A 23,281-nucleotide genomic window follows, 5' to 3' on the forward strand; every position below is an offset into this window, starting at 1 on the left:
AAATATAAGCAAATAAGTAGCAGAGGACCTGAATAGACACTTCTCCAGAGAACATACAGATACCCTAGACAGATGAAAAGATGCTCAATATCACTAATCATCAGAGAAGTGCGAAAACCACAATGAGATATCTCACACCTGTCAGAATGGCTATCATCAATAAACAAGTGTTGGCAAGGATGTGGAGGAAAAGGGACCCCTCGTGCACCCTTGGGGGAATGCAGCATTGGTGCGGCCACTACGGAAAACAGTATGGAGGTTCCTCAAAAAATTAAAAATGGAACTGTCTTATGACTCAGCAATTCCACTTCTGGGTATATACCCAAAGAAACCCAAAACAATAATTTGAAAGAAAATATGCACCACCCTGGTCAGTATGGCTTAGTTGGTTGAGCATTGTCCCATGCAGGCTTGATCGCCAGTGTGGGGTATGCAGGAGGCAGCCGATCAATGACCCTCTCTTATCACTGATGTTTCTCTCTCTCTCTCCCTCTCCCTTCCTCTCTGAAATAAATTTTTTTTTAAAAAGAAAAATTTTTTTTCCAATTTCTATTGAACAAAAAACATAATACTGCCATATTATGCAATTTTATCTGAATCACCCGTATCAACTAACTTCCAGAATAAGATGAAGTTTTACTCATAAAAATGTGACAACTGAAAGAAAAAGTGCCCCCTGGCCAGTATGGCTCAGTTAGTTGGAGCATCCATCTCATACACCAGCAGGTGGTGAGTTCTAATCCTGGTCAGGGCACATACTGAAGATTTTGGGTTCTATCCCAGGTAAGGGCACGTGAAAGAAGCAACTGATCAATGTTTCTCTCTCACATCGATGTTTCTCTCTCCCCGCCTTCCTCTCTCTCTAAAATCAATTTAAAAAAACTAAAAATGTTGAAAAGAAAAAGGATCTATGCCCAGCCAGTGTGCCTCAGAGGCTGAGCGCCAACCCAGGAACCAACAGGTTGCTGGTTCAATTCCCAGTCAGGGCACATGCCCGGGTTGCAGGCTCGATCCCTAGTGGGGTGTGTGCAGGAGGCAGCTGATTGATTGATGATGCTCCTCTCTCATGGATGTTTCTCTCTCTCTATCCCTCTCCTTTCTCCTCTCTGTAAAAATCAATAAAAACCTTTAAAAAATAAAAATAAATAAAAGAAAAAGGATCTACAATAAGGCCAAGTTAAAAGCCTACCACTATATTTTAATCAAATATTACTGCCAACCTAGAATTGGTTCTGCAATATTAATCATAATTTAAAACAGCCCTCTCTTGCTACTGAACAAGCTTAGACACTTTTTATGCAACTATATGTTAACTGTTTGAAAGAATTCGAACAAGGGCCTTACCCCACCTACTAAACCATACTGCCTTTCAAGAGGTACTCTATATTGCCTGGTCAGTGTGGCTTAGTTGGTTGAGCATATCCCAAGAGGTTGCCGGTTCGATTCCCAGTCAGGGCACATGCCTGGGTTGCAGGCTCAATTCCCAATAGGGGGCATACAGGAGGCAGCCTAACCATGTTTCTCTCTCATCAATGTTTCTATCTCTTCCTCTCTCTCTAAAAAATCAATAAAAACATACTGGGGGGAAAAAAAAGAAATACTCTATATCAGTGGTTCTCAACCTTCCTAATGCCGTGACCCTTTAATACAGTTCCTCATGTTGTGGTGACCCCCAACCATAAAATTATTTTCGTTGCTACTTCATAACTGTAATTTTGCTACTGTTATGAATCATAATGTAAATATCTGATATGCAGAATGTATTTTCATTGTTACAAATTGAACATAATTAAAGCATAGTGATTAATCACAAAAACAATATGTAATTATATATGTGTTTTCCGATGGTCTTAGGCGACCCCTGTGAAAGGGTCATTCGACCCCCAAAGGGGTCGCGACCCACAGGTTGAGAACCACTGCTCTATATGAAAAATAAAATTGAAACAAGACATGAGGGAACCATAAGATTCCTTCTTATAAAACATATAATGAACAGATACACACTTGCCCCAAAGAACAAAATCAACTTAAGTTGGCTGCTCCTCATTACCAGACAAGGACGGTGACATCTCACCTCAATTCCAGCATCTGTAATTATGGCAACAACTGACGCTGTCATAGAGTTGGTCAAGCATGGTAAACAAAGCATTTGAATTCTCAGGTCAGCAGGTGATGAGTTAACACTCTATAGCATTTTAATCATTAAAATTTCACAATACTTAACCCCTTGAGTGCCGGGGAGCGCAACGGCGCTCCTCCTGTCTTTCGCCAAAAGTGCCGGGAGCGCTATCAAAGCTTCGAAATGGCGTCCAGTTCTAAGTCTGCTTTTATTAGTGATGATGATATTGCTAAATATGTCAATGTAGTAAAGGTTTCCTTAAGTTTTTGAATATGTAACTTCATTTACTTGTGATTCATAATTTTTTTCCTAAACTGCTGTAAAATCAGCAAAAATGCCTTGGCAATTTTAGCATAGTTCCTAGGATACTGGTTGGCACTCAGAAGGTTAATTCTAGGAATGCATTTCTAGAAAGGAAAGGGCAACAAGTGTTACTGGCATAAGATAGGGGCTTTTTCTACTCTAACTTTTATTAATGCAGGTTTCTAAATATGAAGCAACATCTTATTACCATATTTCAAAGTCAGAAAGGAAGATGTCAAGGTTTTCTATTTCATACTTCTAAATGCCCTAGTAAATATTCATACCAAGAAAGTAATAAACTGCAGAACTTATTTTAACTATCCATATCTATCTGTAAAGATAATTATATTCAAAATAAGATTTTAAATTTGTTAAAAACTATTTTCAATTCTCTATTCCCTAGAAGGCAATACATATGACTATGAAAGTTTTTTACATTTTATATATGAATACAACCAGAGTTATATACAAAATGTCTACAAATAAAATCAGAATGTTCAAGTTGCAATGACTTAGAATCATCCAGCCAACGCCTTATTCCCTAGGTAAGGAAACAGATACCCAAAAAGGAAGTGAAAGGCACAAGGCCCCATGGCACTGAGCAGCAGAGCCAAGGGCAAGAACCCTGGATGGTCTACCAGGCAATTTTCACACTAGACGTTGCCTTTCCTCTACCAAACTCCTACATTAGGTCCTCAAGCTAAAGTTTGAAGATGCCAGCTAAACTATAAATAAAAAGAACCAAGTTAATATTTCTTCTTTTCCCTTAATGCCCAAAAGTAAATAATTTTATCATATAAGCCCCGTCTTCTAGCAAAGCAGAACCTAGAAGACACTGGATAAAGGTAAGAGAAATTTTATGAACTGGCATTCAAGGCATGGGTCATTTTATGGGAAGCCAGGCCTAAATGATGCTCCAAATACGTAAATAAAAGAAAAAATAAAACTTAACATTCACTGTGGCAGACACTGCTGGTGAACCAACCCAGTATCTATTCTCCCCTTCTTCCTTACTAATAAAACTCTGATTTTATTAAAGGCAGTTCAAAAGCAATGGTTCTTAGCCTCTCTTGCACCTAGGTTAGCTGACATCTCTTGCCCAGGATAAAAGTGCAATTTGTAAGGAAGATCACCCAGAAAAGCTTCTTAAAAGTTGGGGGAGAGGGGGTACAAGTCCTGGCCAGGTGGGTCAGTTGACTGGAGTGTCATTCTGATGTGCCAAGGTTATGGATTCAATTCCTGGTCAGGGCACATGCAAGAGTCAACAGATAAGTGCATGATCAACAAATGAATGTTTCTGTTTCTCTCTCTCTCTCATCAACTAAAAAAAAAAGCTGGAGGGTGATAAAGTCTTAGCTAGTTCTTATACCTTTGCCTTCCTCACCCTTTTCTTCCTCCTCCTGCAGGAAACATTAATGTTATGGTAGGAGTGACCCCTTGAAAAACTAAGCCACGCATTAAGTCTGGGTAAAAAGACAGAAGGAATCTGGGTCCCTAATGACATCAACCTTGCCCTTATGTGCCTACCTGCTGACTCCATGTTATAGCTACATTATTTCAGATCTGTTACTAGCAGCCAACTAGTTATTCACTAAGCAATTGCTGAGTTATTCACTAAGCAATTACATACTAAATGTATTTACATATACTATTTCATGATTGTTCAAGCAATCCTATAATGTGGTATTTTCTTCATGTTTTGGATGAGGAAACAAAGGCAGATGCAATTCAAATCTGTGACTGAACCAATGGTCAATCCACTCTATTTTACTTTTCAAATGTAGTACATATCTGAAAAAAATAGTTATGCACTCCAAAGTATTATCTTAATCATTTCTCATAAAATGTGTCACAAAATCATGCATTCCCTCTATAAAAACCATTAAGCCCAGCCAGTGTAGCTCAGTTGTTGAGCACTGACCTATAAAGCAGAAGGTCATGGTTTGATTCCCGATCACAACACATGCCCAGGTTGCATGCTTGATCTCCAGTGTGGGGCGTGCAGAAGGCAGCCGATCAATGATTCTCTCTCTTCACTGATGTTTCTATCTCTCTCCCTCTCCCTTCCTCTCTGAAATCAATAAAAATATATTTAAAAAACAACAACATTAAAACCCTGCCAACTCATAATCAGATTTTAACAACCTCTATGGGTATATTCTTTACTAAGAGTCCTCCTTTGGTTGACAGATGATGAGAGATCATACCTCCAACTAAGTATCAGATGTAGCCCTGAGTGTCCATTAAATCCTAAATTGGAAAAAGCTAGCCTATTCAAATTACAGCAACCCTCATAATCTTGGTCACACACACTGCACTATAAAACTACATTCTTAACAGGGACTAAGTTACAACCTCTGATCTTTAAATCAAGCTAAGCCACCAGACATCTCCCATCCTCACAGGTACCCTCCTGCCCTTCTGCATATTTAGCTCCTGCCTCTATGACATTCAGCTTCCTTCAGGAAACCTTCTCAAGGCTTGATACACTCAACTCCACACTATTCCAAGGTCCTACCCTCTTTTTAAACTTATTTTTACGCTTTTAAGTGCCTATAGTCTTTATTTGTGTAGTAGCTTTATACAGCTGACCCTTGAACAATGCAGGAGCTAGGGGTGCTAACCCCTTGCACAATCAAAAACCCATGTATAACTTTACTTATTTATTTATTTGTTAATCCTTCACCCGAGGATATTTTTCCATTGATTTTTAGGGAGAGTGGAAAAGAGAGGGAAAGACAGAGAGAAACATCAATGTGAGAGAAACACATCAATTGGTTGCCTCCTGCACATGCCCTGACCAGGGCCTGGGCCGGGAAGAAGCCTGCAATCAAGGTATGTGCCCTTGAGAATCGAACCGGGAACTCTTTGGTCCACAAGCCGACGCTCTTATCCATTTGAGCCAAACCAGCTAATTTTTTAAAAAAACTGATTTCAGAGAGGAAGGGAGAGGGAGAGAGAGATAGAAACATCAATGATGAGAGAGAATCATTGATTGGCTGCCTCCTGCACGCCCCACACTGGGGATCAAGCCGGCAACCCAGGCATGTGCCCTGACTGGGAATTGAACTGTGACCTCTTGTTCATAGGTTCACACTCAACCACTGAGCAACACCACCTGGGCCATGTATAACTTTTGCCTCCCTGAAAACATAACTTCTAATAGCCTACTGTTGACTGAAAGCCTTAGAGATAATGTAAATGGGCAATTAACATACTTTGTTTGTTATATGTATTATAAAATAAAGCTAGAAAAAGAAAATGTTAAAATCACGAGAGAAATTACATTTACAGTACTGTATGTAGTAATTGAAAAAAAATCCACATTTAAGTGGATCTGTGCAGTCCAAACCCATGTTATTCAAGGATCAATTGTATCTCCGTGTTATAGTCCTATTCGTTTTTATATAAAATTAACAGAAGCACAGGGTTAATAATAGGATTTAATAACTTATCTTTAAATAGACTTATTCAAGAGAACAGAAAAAGCTCTCAAGATTAAAAAATGAGCAGCTGTGCCTTTTAGGTCTTCATAAAACCATGTAGAATAAATATTAACAGTGCTTAGTTAGATTCAGAATAACAGAAGCCAAAAGTAAACTTGTGATTTAACTCCTCAAGCTTCAGTAAAGTATTAATAAATTTAATGTTTTTAATTAAAAGAAAATTTTTAAAAATTTAAAAATTTATTCTGCTACTCTTCACTCCTTTTCCAAGGCCTCCCAAGGCCTGCTTTACACAGAAATGGAATAACTCAATACTTACCATTTTGTTCCCACCAACAATATGATTAAAAAGAAAGGCAGGCAGCTCGGCCACCGACATGCCATCCAGACTGAGGAAGACCTGAAAACTTCGGGGCCACATGAGCCACGGCCACGGCCACATCGGCAAGCACAGGAAGCACAGGGGGCCGAGGTAATGCTGGCGGCTTGCATCGTCACAGGATCAACTTCGACAAATATCACCCAGGCTACTTTGGGAAAGTGGGTATGATGGTATGAGGCATTACCACTTAAAGAGGAACCAGAGCTTCTGCCCAACTGTCAACCTTGATAAACTGTGGACCTTGGTCAGTGAGTAGACACAGGCAAATGCTGCCAAGAGCAAGACTGGAGTTGCTCCTATCACTGATGTGGTGTGATCCAGCTACTACAAAGTTCTAGGGAAGGGAAAGCTCCCAAAGCAGCCTGTCACTGTAAAGGCCAAGTTCTTCAGCAGAAGAGCCAAGGAGAATATTAAGGGTGTTGGTGGGGCCTGTGTTCTGGTAGCTTGAAGCTACATGGAGGGGAAGTTCATTAAAATGTCCACAAGTAAAAAAAAAAAAAAGAAAGAAAGGCAAAAGACTTTGCATATAAAAAACAAAATTTGTAACAGTTTTACATTTTATTTTAAAAGCCAGAATTCTGGCATTGAAGTCTAGTCTTCTAGCTTGAAATAAAGATAACTGCTTTATTAATGAAATATTCTAACAATGGGTCCCCACTATCAGCTGTCCAGAGTCAATTCCGTGCCTGATAAAAATAACATTTAATACAGCATATCCTATAGCCCAAGAAGTCAACTGCTATCCATTGTATTTCCTCGTCTCCACACAAAAGGAGGCACTACATTCTTTCATCATATCAATGACACAACACTGTTTTATGACACAACATGAAAGAAAAAAGCTGACAATCAAAATGTGACTCACCACCAATTGGAAGACATCTCAATTTCAAGGATGTTAAGATGCAAGAAAAAATGTCTTAGAAGCTGTAACATATAGTACAAATCTGACATTCTTTACTAACATAAAAACATTTGCCATCTTCACACCCCACCAATTTTCTTTCTTGGCTAAGAGTATATTTACATGGTTTATTGTATAATTCAATTCAATCTGATTCAAATATTTTATCAAAGGTCATAGTATTATGCCAACACTATGCTAAGGACAAATAAAGTACATCCTAGACTTTATAACAACATGACAACTTCTCTTCCAACATAGAGTAGCCCCCTTATCTGTGGAGAATATGTTCCAAGACTCTCTGGTGGATGCCTAAGACCTCAGAGAGTACCAAACCCTATATATACTGTTTTTCCTATACTTATCTTTTCACTTAAAGGAAGCACTTTACAGCTTCTCTTTGGCATGTCTGAATTACCAACATCACTACTCTTGTATTTTGAAGTCATCATTAAGTAAAATAAGGATTACTGCCCTGGCTGATTTGGCTCAGTGGATAGAGTGTGGGCTTGTGGACTGAAGGGTTCCGGGTTCGATTCTGGTCAAGGGCACATGCCCGGGTTGCGGGCTCAATCCCGGCGTGCAGGAGACAGCCAGTTGATGATTCTCTCTCATTATGGATGTTTCTCTCTCTCTCCCTCTCCTTTCCTCTCTGAAATCAATAAAAAATACATTTAAAAAATAAAATAAGATATGGGTTACTTGCACGTTAAAAGGGATAAAAGCATAAGAAAGCGTAGTTGGCTCCAAACCCATCGCTAGGACGACTTACTCATGATCTCAACACTCAACCAACCTGTGTAGCCCGGGTTTTTATCTCAAAAAAAAATGGGTCATAACATCTCAAAGCAAGATGCTACAAGAATAAATGTTAGAATGAGAAGTATCACATTACTGAACAAGTTATTAGAGAACAAGAAAGGTAGAAATGAGGATAGAATGGGCCAGCAGGATAGAATTTAGCTACTTGCTACTAAAAGATTTTTTGAAAAAAGTACAAAGGTGAATCTGAAAAAAGTTAGAAACCATTAATAGTATTAGTTCTATTTAGTAAAAGTGGCTCACTAAGGTGAATGGACAAACAAACCGGTACATTCAAACAATGGAATATTACTCAGTGCTAAAAAGAAATGAGTTATCAAGCCATGAAAAGACATGAAAGAAATTTAAATGCACATTACTAAGTGAAAGAAGCCTATCTGAAAAGGCTTTATATACTGTATGACTCCAACTATATGACATATGGAAAAGGCAAAACTACAGAGACAGTAAAAAAATCAGTAGCTGCCAGGGAGTGGTGTGAACTAGGTGGAGCACAGAGGATTTCAGGGCAGTGAAAATACTCTATGATACTGTAACGGTGGTTACAAGCCATTATACATTTGTCCAAACCCATAGGATGTACACCACCAAGAGTGAACCCTAATGTAAACTATTTTGGATGATAATGATGTGTTAATGTAAGTTTATCAATTATAACAAATGCATCACTCTGGTGAGGGATGTTGATAATGGAGCAGGCTATTCATGAATGGGGGGCAAGAAGGATATGGGAAATACCTTTCTATACTTCCTTCCATTTTGATATGACCCTAAAAGTTCTCTAAAAAAATAGTCTTGATTTTAAAAAAGGGCTATTGGGCATGTAAACTTCAGAAAGTAAGCAACGGAAAAGAGGTTACAAAGAAAACAGCTGAGCCCTGGCTAGTGTGGCTAAGTTGGGCGTTGTCCTGTGCATTGCTAGTTTGATGGTCAGCAAACATGCCCAGGTTGTGGGCTTGATCGCCTATGGGGGGAGTGCAGGAGGCAGCTGATCCCTGTTTTGTTCATATCAATGCTTCTCTCTCCCTTTCCCTTCCTCCCTTCCTCTCCCTCTCTCTACCTCTCCCCCCCCCCCCCAAAAAAAAAAAAAATTTAAAAAATGCAAAACAGCTGAACACCTGCCCAGGGTCATCAAGACACTAGGATGACCCCAAGTGTCACACTATTGACTCTTAACATCTACATGACATCCAGATGCTGGCAAAGGACAAAGGTCTGAATATGTACCATCAAGGTAACCAAATCAATCAACAGCTGGTTATAAACACTTCTGACTTATATACAACACAAAAACCCAGGTGTCCCCTTGAGTTGATACATAAATTCTGAACTGCCCTCTACAATCTCAAAATAAATAATTTATTACCACTATAGTATTTGTAACTAATGAGATATTTCCCACTAACATTCAGTTTCTACCTTGTTTCCTCACTATTTTCAAGGAAGTCCCTGAGAAATAAATACTTTGGCTTAACTTTTTAACCTACATCAAATGGGTTAGGCAAAATTTTAATATCTTACTGCTGCTTTATAGCGTTGGCTCTAAATATACTCTGCTCAAGAAAATAAAGCATTGTATATACTTTTAAAAAATATATTTTTATTGATTTCAGAGAGGAAAGGAGAGGGAGAGAGAGATAGAAATATCAATGATGAGAGAGAATCACTGATTGCTGCCTCCTGCACACCCACACTGGGGATCGAGCCTGCTACCCGGGCATGTGCCCTGACTGGGAATTGGTCGGACGCTCAATCACTGAGCAACACTGGTCGGGCTAAAGAAACCAATTTTACTGTAGGCTAAATAATATAAATAAGAGTTTAGTTCCTGCAGTATCTCATCAGCATTGTAACAAAATGACTTTTGATAACCTGCTCTAGTTAGTAACAAAAAGATACACTGAATGTAATAGCATTTTATATTACCTTAGCCCCAAGTTATCTTTCTGATCTAAAACTTTTTAAGATAATAGATTTCCTTTAGTTTTAATGCTCTTAATAGATTTGCAACTCATCCTAAGTTTATCTTCATTTTCACATATAAATGTTATAGATCTAAAAACAGCCAAATGTAGAAAGTTAAATTTACCATGCAAATAGCTAAACAAATCCACCAAATCTGTGTGCTTCTAGACCACATCCTCATACATTTATATCTGATCTTATTTCCAACGAGGCAGTACCAATTACACTTCATTCAAAATCAAATATAACTTCTATACAAAAGCCACTAACAACTAAGATGAATGCACTGCTACATTAATTATCAAAAGTTAACAACAATTACTCCCTCCAGAGATGAAGTGTAATTCTTCCAGCTCCCTTGAGTGTCACCTTAACTACACACTTAGTGACTAGCTTCCAAAGAATAGAATACAGAGGAAAAAAACAGTAACTTTACAGTGGAGAAACCTGGCAAGCACCACCTTAGTCACGTGGATCAAGGTTACCATAACCTGTGCAGTCATGAGGGGGCACTTCCCCTCTGTGGTATTCTTTCCAAACATCCACAATGAATCTGGCCAAATTTTAAAACCTTATTATGATGATGTCTAATCATGAGGGGGGTGGTGGTAGGGGGAAACCACATAAACAGAAATTGAGGAGCACTCCAAAAAAATACCTGACCAGTACTGCAAAACAATCAAGGTGATGCAAAACAGTGAACGCGTGAGGAACTTGACTAAGGAGACATGACGATGATATGTAATGTGGTATCCTGGACTGGATCCTGGAGCAGAAAAGAACATTCATGGAAAAACTGGTGAAATCTAAATAAAGCCTGGAGTTTAGTGTACCAACACTGGTTTCTTAGTTTTGACAAGATAAAATGGTAACATAGGCCCTCACCGGTTTGGTTCAGTGGATAGAGCATCAGCCTGTAGACTGAGGGGTCCCAGGTTCGATTCCAGTCAAGGGCATGTAACTTGGTTGCAGGCACATCCCCAGTAGGAGGTATGCAAGAGGCAGCTGGTCGATGTTTCTCTCTTTCTCATTGATGTTTCTAACTCTCTATCCCTCTCCCTTCCTCTCTGTAAAAAATCAATAAAAATATATTTTAAAAAAATGGTAACAGAGGTAATTTCTATATTATCTTCACAACTTTTCTGTAAATCTAAAATAAAAAGTTGAAAGATACTAAAACATGAAGTAAAACTGATCCACTATAGGCACTCAGAGCTTAAATATCAATAAAAATGTTGGCACCTAAATTTTCTGCAAAATATATATTTAAGATATCTGGAGAGTATTAAAAAGCATAATGGGAAAATATATAAATGCTTAAATACAGAACTGTTTCAAACTCTGACGGGATTGTATCCTGGCTCTGGGAATATTATTTTACTCAGTTATACTCCCATTCCCTAATTTACCTTTTAAAAAACAAAATATAGCCCTAGCTGGTTTGGTGCAGTAGGTAGAACGTTGGCCTGAGGACCAAGGGGTCCCGGGTTCGATTCCGGTCAAGGACACGTACCCTTGGTTGCAGGCTACTTCCTGGCCCAGGCCCTGGTTGGGGCTCGTGCAGGAGGCAACCAACTGATGTGTTTCTCTCACATCAATGTTTCAGTCTGTCTTTCCCTCTTTCTTCCACTCTCCCTAAAACTCAATGGGAAAATATCCTTAGGTGAGGATTAAAATTAAAAGTACGTAATTTAGGTAATTAAATATATAAAATTTTGAAAGGAACAGCATGCTGCCATTCTAGCCTGATCAAAGCTTCTATAAATCAGGCACTCATACGGTCTTATTTCATTTTTTAAATTGACAGAGCACATACAACTCAGACACCTCAAGAATACTAAAACATGCCCTCGCCAATTTGGCATGTGCGGGAAGAAGCAACTAACAGATATGTCTCTCTCACATCAATGTTTCTCTCTCTCTGTCTCTCCTCCCTTCCATTCTCTCTAAAAATCAATGGACAAATATCCTCAACACAAATATCCTCAACAACAACACAAAAAAGAGTTAAAAAATAATACAAAACACAATGCCATGTAATCTATTGTTGTACAGAGATACCAGAACGTTTATATAAAAACCTACTAAGTCATTTTGTTTTTATTTATGACTCTTAAATTCATAAACAAGATTAACTGAGGCATTAGGCTATCCTGTTTTAATTATATTTTTCACATAACAAAAGTGACCACTAAGTGGAGAAACTGATTTTATAATTCACTAATAAAAAAGTAGACATTTCAACTTTGGCTTTTTTTCCTATCAATAATAAAAACAAAGTTATCAGAATTTATAGCCAAGCATCAGTATTTCACAAACTGTTACATAAGGCCACAAATGATATTGCCTAGAAAGAATACAATTATTAATTTCAACTAGAGGAGCCCTTATATTCAGAAAGTAACCATTGCTTTGTAATACTATTATTTGCATTGCAAGTTTTCTCCACATAGAAAAACATGCTAAAATCTATGTAAGATTTTAAAATTTCACTTTAAATAATAAAATGTCATCAGAACTTCATCAGAGTTGACAAAACACTATAAGAATGACATTTAAGAACTAAAACAGCCAGAACAGACTAAAATCATTACATTTTATCCAATTCATTCAAATGAATAATAAGCCCAGCCGGAGTAGCTCAGTGGTTGTGTCAGCCTCTGAACCAGTAGGTCACGGTTTGATTCCTGGTCAAGGCACATGCCCGGGGTTGCGGGCTCCATCCCTGGTGTGGGGTATGCAGGAGGCAGCTGGTCAGTGATTCTCTCTTATCATTGATGTTTCTATCTCTCTTTCCCGCTCCCTTTCTCTCTGAAATCAATAAAAATATATTTTTTTAAAGAGTAATAAGCCCCAATTAAATGTGGATTTTTTTGGGGGGTGGGGTGGGGGTTGGGGTTTTTTGTTTTGATTTAGAGAGAGAAAGGAAGGAAGAGGGAGAAAGAGATAGTAACATCAATGTGAGAAAAACATCAATTGGCTGCCTCCTACATGCCCCCCACTGGGGACTGAACTGGCAGCCTGGGCATGTGCCCCGACCGGGGATTGAACCAGTGACCTTGTAGTACATAGGACAACGCTCAACCAACTGAGTCACATAAACCAAGGTAAGCCCCAAGTTAAAAGCACCCAAGTCATACACTATTTTTTTATTCTGTAAAAAATATAATTTCAAATTCTATTTCCCATCAATCAAATAAAAGGTAAGACGTATCTCTGTCAATTAAGATAATCTAGTTCAAAGGCTTGAATATATATAATTATACTAAGTCACCCCCCAAAAACAGAGAATAAGCACAAGCAGACATTTTATTCGTCATTCTTTGAATTATAAGATGCAAAGGGGCCAAAACTCAATGCCGGGAATGAGCTCCCATAGGAACAGGGGACTACTATTCCCTTTTACCTTTTCTGAAGAGCACAGGAGGATACTGGGTGATAGAGACCTCTAGACTTCCTACCTTGAGGACTTAAAGGAAATAGTTAGTAGCTTCTGAATCTCAGGAACACTGACAGGACTGTATAATATTAGCTTAGAAAAAACGAATTCTTCATAGACAAAGAGAGACCAATACCTTTAAAATATAAGAACACAAAATTCAGGTGCCACGTTCCAGTGTGCCTGACTTCACTAAAAATTAAAGCAAATCTAAGGCATAGCCTAGTTTTACATTCAGAAGGTATATAGCAAAGTTGTAAACTACTATACATTTTTAGCATAAATAAGTATATGAGTTTGATAAATAATTGCCTAGCTGCACAAAGTGAAATAAGCCAAGTATTCTCTGATTTCCAAATTCCTAGAAAAAAAGGACCTGGCTTCACTACTGCTTTTAATAACCTTGCATGTAAGATACTGTAAAGGATCTGGAAATACCTTCTCCCTAAAGGTTTATTTACGTATTTTCCTGCCAATGAATTTAACTGTCTTGCGTGATTTCTAGAAATTAGTCAAAATATAAGCTAGGGCCCTGGCCGGTTTGGCTCAGTGGATAGAGCATCAGCCTGCGGACTCAAGGGGCCCAGGTTCGATTCCGGTCAAGGGCATGTACCTTGGGTGCGGGCACATCCCCAGTAGGGAGTGTGCAGGAGGCAGCTGATCGATGTTTCTCTCTCACCGATGTTTCTAACTCTCTATCCCTCTCCCTTCCTCTCTGTAAAAAATCAATAAAATATATTTAACAAAATATATATATATATATAAGCTAGGAATACTAATAGAAAACAGACATATACATTTGAAATACTGTATGAAATGATAATATAGTCTTTACAAGCCACCAACAGTCTTCCTGATATATCACGGTTTACATGTTATAAAATTCTTAGCTAAGTCTCAAAGGAAAAGCCACATTAATTAAAGACAGAAAGAATCTGGTACCTAACTCTTCTAACCCAAGAGTTTACAGAAAAAAAGATAAAAGCAAATGTGTTCACAAAAGCATGAATGACTCAATACAGGTATACTTAAATATATGTCATTTGATAATCAAAGACAGCATTCAAGAACTGCTATTCTTTACTGCCAGGAAAAAATGGGCAGCAATCCAGATAATTAGACTAAAGAACACACTCAAAAGCCCTACTTCCTCTCCTCCTTCCACCCATAAAACAAATCTGACTTTAAAAAAAAAAAGTTTTTGTTTTTAATCCCTAAGAATACAAATGAATAGAAAGGCAAAATACAGGTTTTTCCCCCCTCTATATCAAGTTGGTAGCTATGGCGAATTGAATGAATTAGTTGGTAAAACTAACAGTTGCTAATGTCAAATTGTGTTGCCAAGGTCAATGATTCTGTTATCAAACATATATTATGTTCTACATTTTAATATACTTATATATACTCTAAAGCAATACTGAGATCAGCCACCAAGTTAAGATAGAGAGCTAAAACTCCTTTTGTCAGAAAAAGCCTCAAGCATTTAAAATGCATTTCCCTCCTATGCTCATCCATTTGAATGTAAATATAATTTGTAATAAAAATCTGAAATATCTAAGACCTACATCATGGCATGTTTTCATTGTAGGAGCCTTAGTTTGGATTAGTGATCTAACCAAGTACAGTGGTTCCTCCCCCACCCCCACCTCCTTATGCAGTTTCCCTTTCTGTGGTTTCAGTTATTCATGGTCAAAGTAATAAATGGAAAATTCTAGAAATAAACAATCCATAAATTTTAAACAGCATGCCTTTCTGAGTAGCATGACAAAATCTCAAAGTCACGCTCCACCCCACCCCAGGTGTGAATCATCCCTTTGTCCAGCATATCCCCGCTGTCCACACTACCTACCCATTAGTCATTTAGTAGCCATCTTGGTTATCAGATCTACTGTTAAGGTACTGCAGTGCTTGGGTTCAAGTAATCCTTATTTTACTAATAATGAATGGGCCCTAAACACAAGAGTAGTGATGCTGGCAATTCAGATAGGCCAAAGAGAAGCTGGTAAGGGTATGTATGCATAGGCAAAAACATAGTATAAGTAGGGCTCAGTACTATCTGCAGTTTTAGGCATCCAGTGGGAGTCTTAGAACATATACCCTGCTGGTAAGGGGGGGACGACTGTACCAGCTGACAGTTGTGGGACCCAAAAGCTATACATAAGTTACCATTTGTTAATAATAATAATTTTTTTTAATCCAGTTTATTTTCCTATGGAGTGAAATAAAAGGGGTTATGTAGTTTCAAAACTTTGTTGCTAAATTAGGAGATTTACTAATTTATTCACAGATTTAGATAAATAACTAGCAAAAGAGCAAAGATGCAGTACTCTCTATAAGACCATAAAACAATATATGCAACTACATAACACCTGGTGGTCTCTCATAGACATGATTCCTACCAAATCAACCTCCTACAGACAGACACTACACTGGAAATGTTTATCTGCATTTTTTAATTTTTAAAATTAATCTTTCAGAAATTGTCTGTGTAATATAAAGTCAACTGATTGAAAGCACTATCCAGATAACCAAAGTTATACTGGCACAATTTAAATGAAACAACTACATTTATTTTCACTAATATAAGTAGTACTCCAATTGCTTTTAAGGTAACACGAACCAGGCACATGCTGTATCTAATTTTCTATTTATATTACCTCAACTAAGATTTTACAATCCAAGAAACCTTGAACCCCAACCGGGTATCTCAGATAGCTAGAGCATAATCCTGATATACAAGGTTACAGGTTTGAACCCCAATCAGGGCACATACAAGAACCAACTAATAAACATATCATTATCAATAAATGGAACAAAAAAAATCAATGTTTCTCTCTCTCTAAAAATCAATTAAATAAAAACTAAAAAGGAAGAAGTATAAAAGTATCCCTAATTTGAAGATCACCATTATCACAAAAAACATGAAAGTTTCAACAAAGAGATCAGAACTCATCTTTCATCACTATATCAGGCTGGCTGCTTCAGTGCTGAAATGACACCAAGAAAAACACAACAGAACAAAATGAAAACCCACTGAATGTGGGCCCCAAAATTTTTAATTAAATATTTTACTTCAAATGTTTACCTTCTTATAGAATCCCATTTCTAGAAAATAGAAATAACCCAAAAATACAGGAAAAGACTTATGCATGAGGTTAATTTCAATCTTATTTATCACAGAAAAATGACAAAGTACACCAATGAATGTCATATTACATCAGTTATTATGTCTGATATTTTTAACTGTGAAAAATAATTGCAAAAATATTAAGCAAAAAACGGCACGCACAGTATAAGCAACAGGTTGAAAAATATATCCTGGTGGTGCGTGCGTGTGTGTGTAAAGGTTGATGAAAAAGACATCATAATGGTCAATGGGGGGAAAAGGAGACTTATGTAATACTTTAAACAATAAAGAATTTAAATTAAAAAAAAAAAAAACCTACATCATAATGTTAACATTTACAGACAATGGTTATTACATTGTGGTCCCTAGACCAGCAGCAATAGCAGCAGGGAACTTGTTAGAAATGCAAGTTGCCTTAACTGGTTTGCTCAGTGGATAGAGTGTGGCCTGCAAACTGAAAGGTCCCAGGTTCAATTCCAGTCAAGGGCACATGCCCAGGTTGCAAGCTCGATCTCCATTGGTGGGGTGGGGGGGGCAGCCAATCAATGATCCTCTCTCATCATTGATGTTTCTCTCTCCCTCTCCCTCTCCCTTCCTCTCTAAAATCAATAAAAATATATTTAAAAAGAGAAAAAAAGAAATGCAAGTTATCAGGCCACACTCTAGACCAGTGAATGGGACAACTTCAGGGATGAGAACCAGCAACCTATTTTAACAAACCTCCAGATAATTGAAAACCACTGTCTAAAGCAGTGGTTCTCAACCTCCCTAATGCCGTGACCCTTTAATACAGTTCCTCATGTTGTGGTGACCCCCAACCATAAAATTATTTTCGTTGCTACTTCATAACTGTAATTTTGCTACTGTTATGAATCGTAATGTAAATATCTGATATGCAGGATGTATTTTCATTGTTACAAACTGAACATAATTAAAGCATAGTGATTAATCACAAAAACAATATGTAATTATATATGTGTTTTCCAATGGTCTTAGGCGACCCCTGTGAAAGGATCGTTCGACCCCCAAAGGGGTCGCGACCCACAGGTTGAGAACCGCTGGTCTAAAGGGTAGAATTATAGATAACTATTTTCTTTCCCTTTTTGTAACCTACATTTTCCTCACTTATTTTAGTATTTGTATAACCCAACTAAGTTTTTTTCATGGAAGTATTTCATGAAAATGTACACTGTGGGTCTACAGTTGAAAACCTATTGTGCCCTGGCCACACTGCTCAGTGGTTAGAGCGTCGGCTGGTAGACCAAAGGGTCGAGGATTCGATTCACAGTCAAGGGAACGTACCCCAGTTGCAGGCTCAATCCCCCACCTTGTGGCCCCAGTCAGGGCGAGTAAGGGAGGCAACCAATCCATGTGTCTCACATAGATGTTTCTCTCTCTTTCCCTCCTCTCCTCTTCCCTCCCTGCCACTCTCTCTAAAAAAAGAAAAGAAAAGCTATTTTACAGGTCTGAATTATATGCCTAAAAATCAAATGATTCTTGGAACCATTAAATCTGTTAAGACTAAACAAGATACTAAATTATAAACACTATATATAAATGTAGGTCAAGGTACTGGGGAAATTACACACTAGGAACCAACAAATCCATGGTTTTCTAACACATGCACACAAAACTGGGTAAGGGACTTTTACAGGTCACATGTGCAAAAGATTTCCCCCCAAAAGCCGACTTTTTAGGCTTGCGTGTAATTTACTAGAACTGCACTGCAGGAATCAGATATCTTGAAGCTGTGAATGCTTACTCATATAGGTACCTGCTTAACCAAAATAAGTACTAGTATGTTATATTTGTCACCAAAATCTAGGCAGAGAAGACAAATTCAGAACACTGGGAGTTGCCAAAGCCTTAACTTTGAGCTTAAAAACCATTAAACTGTTCTACCTTCCACCTCATCATCTCACTAAAATAGAGGCCAAAGGAAATAAAAGGCAAAACACAAGTTCCCAACTGACGCTGGAGCTAGTTAAAATATTACATAATTGTCTACACTTTGAGCACAAATCAAAGAATAACAAAGATTACTAACTTAGGAATAGAATAACTACTGATTAATAGCAAAATACTAACACTGTTGTCCAAGACAAATGACTACATTTTAATGTTTCTTATTTCCATTTTTTTAACATCTTTTAAATAACAGGAACACAGATTCCCATACATCCCATCACATAAAATTCACATTTTAACCTTTCTATTCCTTGAAAAGTAAATTCTGAAATTAAATACAAATTATTCAGAAGGGTGATACAGTGCTAACCTTTAAAAAAAAAAGTTTGACTAGTTACAGAAGCATCATGTGTGCCCACACTGAATTTTTCCCTACTAAACCCCCAGCACCTTACATCAAACCTGGCATCAAGGGGGTACTCAAACATTTGAGGGGATGAACTGTTATTAAAAGCTTCTGAACCCACCCTAACCGGTATGGCTCAGTGGATAGAGCGTCGGCCTGCGGATTGAAAGGTCCCAGGTTCGATTCCAGTCAAGGGCATGTACCTTGGTTGCGGGCACATCCCCAGTAGGGAGTGTGCAGGAGGCAGCTGATCGATGTTTCTCTCTCATCGATGTTTCTAACTCTCTATCCCTCTTCCTTCCTCTCTGTAAAAAATCAATAAAATATATTTTTTTTAAAAAATAAAAAAATAATTTAAAAAAGCTTCTGAACCCTAAGGCAGATAGCAGGATTCTGTAGGAGTCACTAACACTGTTAATGAATTTAGTGTAAGTCACTGCCCCTTTTCTAGAACTCTGCACACTTTTGCAGGGGAAGCTTACATTTCTACCATACTTTTAAATCTCTGCATGAGTCAGTTAAGTATACTTAAAGTAGCAACCTATCCTGTTTTAAATTTCTGCACTCCCTCTGAAAAAAGGAATCTGAAAATTCTTGGTATATAAAGTAAGTTCCAAAATCTCACAACAATAACAAGTACAGTGTATGCCAAATTCCCATTATTATCACATTTACTTTTCTGATTTAGCCTTGAACATTTCTTTCACTCTATGAGATCAGATTTTCCTCGCTTCCTTTTAAACCTTGAAAATGCACTTGATCCTGTAACACCACCCACAAGACCTCCCCAGCCCCAACTTCTTTTGCATGTAAACACTCTTCTGGCCACACACTCCATCAGCTGTTTGGTGGTAGCTCCACCCCTCCTCCTTTTCCGGGTAGTAACAGAGCAGCCAATGAGCTGTGAGGAGCTGTGCCTGCGGCCTTTTGCCTGCATACGCTTTTCCAAAACAAGCAGCTCCAGCCTTCAGCAGGGGCCACTGGTTCACAGATAAAAGGATCACCAGGCTGTGCAACAGGGTGAGCCGTCTGACCCCACCAACAAGGAAACCCGTGTAATCTGAGCTGTTTGTTCCTCCACCAGGGAGAATTTAAACTGATATTCCTTTAGGGCAAATCACGATTTAAGGTCACCAGAGTCCCAGTTCTCAGACAATCTAAATAATCAGCAGGGTTTGAGATGGAAACCTCAAAGGTTGCCAAACTGGAAACAGCACAGTATTACTCATCTACCTGACTTTGCAGACAAACGGCCACACTATTCACAACCATTTCACAGGATTTGGGCTAACTGCACGTTTCTTGACTGGGACACATTCTTAACAAGGCCCAAAAGTCATGTATGTACATCAGTTTCTAGGCTCCCGGAGAGGTTTGCACAACACTCAGCAAAGGATCAGAAGAGAAACAATGAATGAGTCAGAGTTTCAGAACATAGTCGCCCAGAATCGGTGCAAAACACTCACTCCCTGTATAACTTGGGAGTCAGTTCTCCTACCAACCCCCGGCTCCATAAGCAACCAGAACCGGTGTCCCCTAGCCAGGTGGTGGAAGGCAGTGGCCAATTTGTTACACATCCTCTTCCCTCCCTACCCCCACACCACTACTCTCCTATTATACAGGTTCCCTACGAGGCTGTAAATCGTGGTGGCATAATTACACTCAGGAGACATCCAAAAATGGGCTGAAACAGGAAATTGCAATGAAACCAGTTATCAGCCTCCACACCAAAGAAATCACCAAGGGACACTGAGGGGCAAAAAGCAAGTACATTCCTTCAGACCTTTTCTACTTCCTCTCCTCTATCTTTCCTTTTCAACCCCCAGCCCTTTTACACAATTGTACTCATTTTCATAGTGGGCTGGGCAATTTTTTTCCCCTTCTATTTTTGGCTAAATATACCATGCTCAAAAACTGTTGGCTCCATTTGGGCCTACTAATGTGAATTCAACAGAGAAAGGAGGCCACAGAATCCTTCAACCCCACAAGACACATGCACACACAAAAGGAAATAGCGAAAAATTTAACTTCCAAACTCTGTGAGCCCAGAAAATAACAAACACAAAAGATAACCTCTGCCTTTTAAATCCCCAGACGGTTGTCCTATCTCAGAGATCTATGATTTTAAAGCGCCTCAGCTTTCTTTTGTCAGAAAGGAGGAAGGTGGGGAAAGAACAGAGGCCAATGCATCTTAGCCTTTCTTCATCTTCTACTAAAAATAAGCTATGAAACAAGCCACTTGGGGGAAGGAAAAAAGAAAGACACCCTGCTGTTCTTTGTCTGTTTTCCTCTCCCTCTCCGCCCCCCACACCCCGACTCCTAAATGCGGTAATCATTCTAGATGCCACAACTACTAAATGAACAAAAGGCACTGTATGGAAAAGGCATCAGGTCAAGTTAGGCCTCACCCTTTATCCTCAATCTTCTAAAAATATATGTATATAATTTGAGAATCTGACATGGATCAAAACCAGCTGGCCTCCTCTCACCCACCCCCATCCCAATTAAACATTAGGTAGAAATTTACATTAGGTGTGACAGTAACTCTCAAGTCAAGATAAAAATAACTCAGAATCTGCCACCATGTCATTTCCTAGTTTCTAAACAAAAAAAAAAACCCGAAACTGCTTTGTGTAAAATGTACACACTGCCATAGTTACAAGTTTTCCTGAAACCTTATGAAAAGCCAACATTACTGGTATCATTCACACATTTACAAAACTCAATCAGAGCCACAAACAGCTCAGAGAGTCTCACTTATGCCTGGAAATACCTTTGGTACATAATCTGTACTTTATTAGTTGCTCCTCTCTCTAATCTCCACTCCCACCTCCCCCAAATTCCAAACTTGAAACCCTAAAACTTAGAAGTCTATCTGTTCCTAATGTCTAGCCAAGTTTTCCTAAGTGAGGAGATAAACACCTTCTTATTCCTGAAAAGATTATGAAAAGAAAAATCTCTTGCCCAGGCAACTTCCCTCCCACCACCCCCCCCCTTCCAAAAACTAAATGCAAAAACTACTTGTTTAAAACTTCAGCGAATTCCATAACTTAGTATTTGACAACCATCATCGATTGCTACATAGAGGTGTAATGTCCAATCAAAAACAGTAACAAATGAAAGAAGGAATTCACCTGAACAATCTAGCCAAACAACTTGAGTTATATAAACAAAACCCTGCAACAGGGGGAAATGGTGGGGGGATGGGGGTGAGAGAGAAGCAGCAGCAGCAGGAGACAGGACTTTTTAACTGTTTCACACACTAACACTTCCCACCCCTGTGTCCCCCTCTCCTCCGTGGTGAGTAGTTCAGAAAACTGGGCTCATTTCCTCTCTCCCCGCCCCCCCCCCACCCCCTAAATTACCCCTCAAAAATGTTCTCCATTTGTCACAGGAACCTTCGCGACTTTCTCTAGTTGTCATGAAATAATCAGTCTGGACTCCAACCAAAACCACTGCCTGAAGGACTCTTATCAGCTACAGCTTTTCCCACTGCTACCTCCAGAGTGTATAAAGTTGGGGGGCGGGGGAACAGGACAATAAAAGGTGTCATTTGGCAATTACTCCCCAAGAACCTTGTCTTCATAGAGGGAGTTGGCTTAAGTGGCCAGGACGGGGGCTACTTGGCCAAGGGGATCCTCTTTCCCTCCCTGCCCCCAGCTGTCACCGCCACAACACGGAGGTGGCCTGCTGGAGGCCCGGGGGGGGGCCCCCACCACGTCCAACTACGGGTGGGATAGGCTTTGTCACGGGAAAGAAACACAGTGGGGCTCTCCTAGGGGCCAGGAAAATCAGCAGGGGTCTCTGATTGACAACACCCGGAGCTCTTTTCCGCTTACAAGAAGGGGCAACGAGCAGACTACTCTCTTCCTAATATAGAAAGGAATTAGGGATAAAGGAGGTCACTCGAGTTACCCCAGTTCAAGCAGCACTGCGAGAGGGGAGAATGGAGGCATCTCAAGAAAGGGAGAAAGGCTCCCCTCTCGGGAATTCCTACCTCCAGTTCTCAAATCAAGGGCAAGCAAAAGGAAAGAGACCCTGAAGGTGGGCTTGGTGGTGGAGAGAGACAGCCGATCTTGTCTCCCCACCCCCCACCCCCCAAAAAAAGCCGTCTTGGGAGTCCAAACGTCGTGGAGCAAAGTCACGGGCACTGGGGGGGTGCAGGAAGAGCGAGGAAAAACGCACATTTCGGGGTTCTGCAGATAAAGGGGAGCTGAAAAGGCTCTCGGTTCCTGGGAGGTGCCAAGGAGCCGCCGTAGGCACTGGGGGCAGGGAGGGAGGGAGCGAGCCCGGACAGTGGCCTGGAGCGCCCCGGGGCCCTGGCTGGGTTTCGGGGGCGCCCGAGGCATCGCCGCACCGCCCGCTGCCTACACCCGAATCCCCCCTCCACGAAGGATACAGCTTGACCACATCCGTGTCCATCCGCCGCTTGCCCGGACTGGGGGATGACATGGTGTCGC

General features: G+C 39.5%; 1 protein-coding gene across 5 annotated transcripts in view; it reads right to left on the reverse strand.

Moving 5' to 3' along the window:
• UBE2H (ubiquitin-conjugating enzyme E2H) overlaps positions 1 to 23,281 on the reverse strand; it is a 105,757-nt gene that overhangs the window by 82,018 nt on the left and 458 nt on the right. For 2 of the 5 annotated variants that reach the window (XM_005868944.1, XM_005868943.1), the window contains exon 1: positions 23,221 to 23,275. The exons of 1 other annotated variant lie outside the window; for it this stretch is intronic. In XM_005868944.1, the coding sequence (XP_005869006.1) occupies positions 23,221 to 23,273 (53 nt within the window). In that variant the 5' untranslated portion in view covers positions 23,274 to 23,275. Of the gene's footprint in view, positions 1 to 2,074; positions 2,104 to 7,115; positions 7,148 to 23,220; positions 23,276 to 23,281 lie in introns of those variants that run through there. 2 more of the 5 variants (XM_014541849.1, XM_014541850.1) reach the window with 2 other exon arrangements.

Source organism: Myotis brandtii, unplaced genomic scaffold, assembly GCF_000412655.1.
Source record: "Myotis brandtii unplaced genomic scaffold, ASM41265v1 scaffold280, whole genome shotgun sequence".
In the NCBI taxonomy this organism is placed as follows: domain Eukaryota; kingdom Metazoa; phylum Chordata; class Mammalia; order Chiroptera; family Vespertilionidae; genus Myotis; species Myotis brandtii.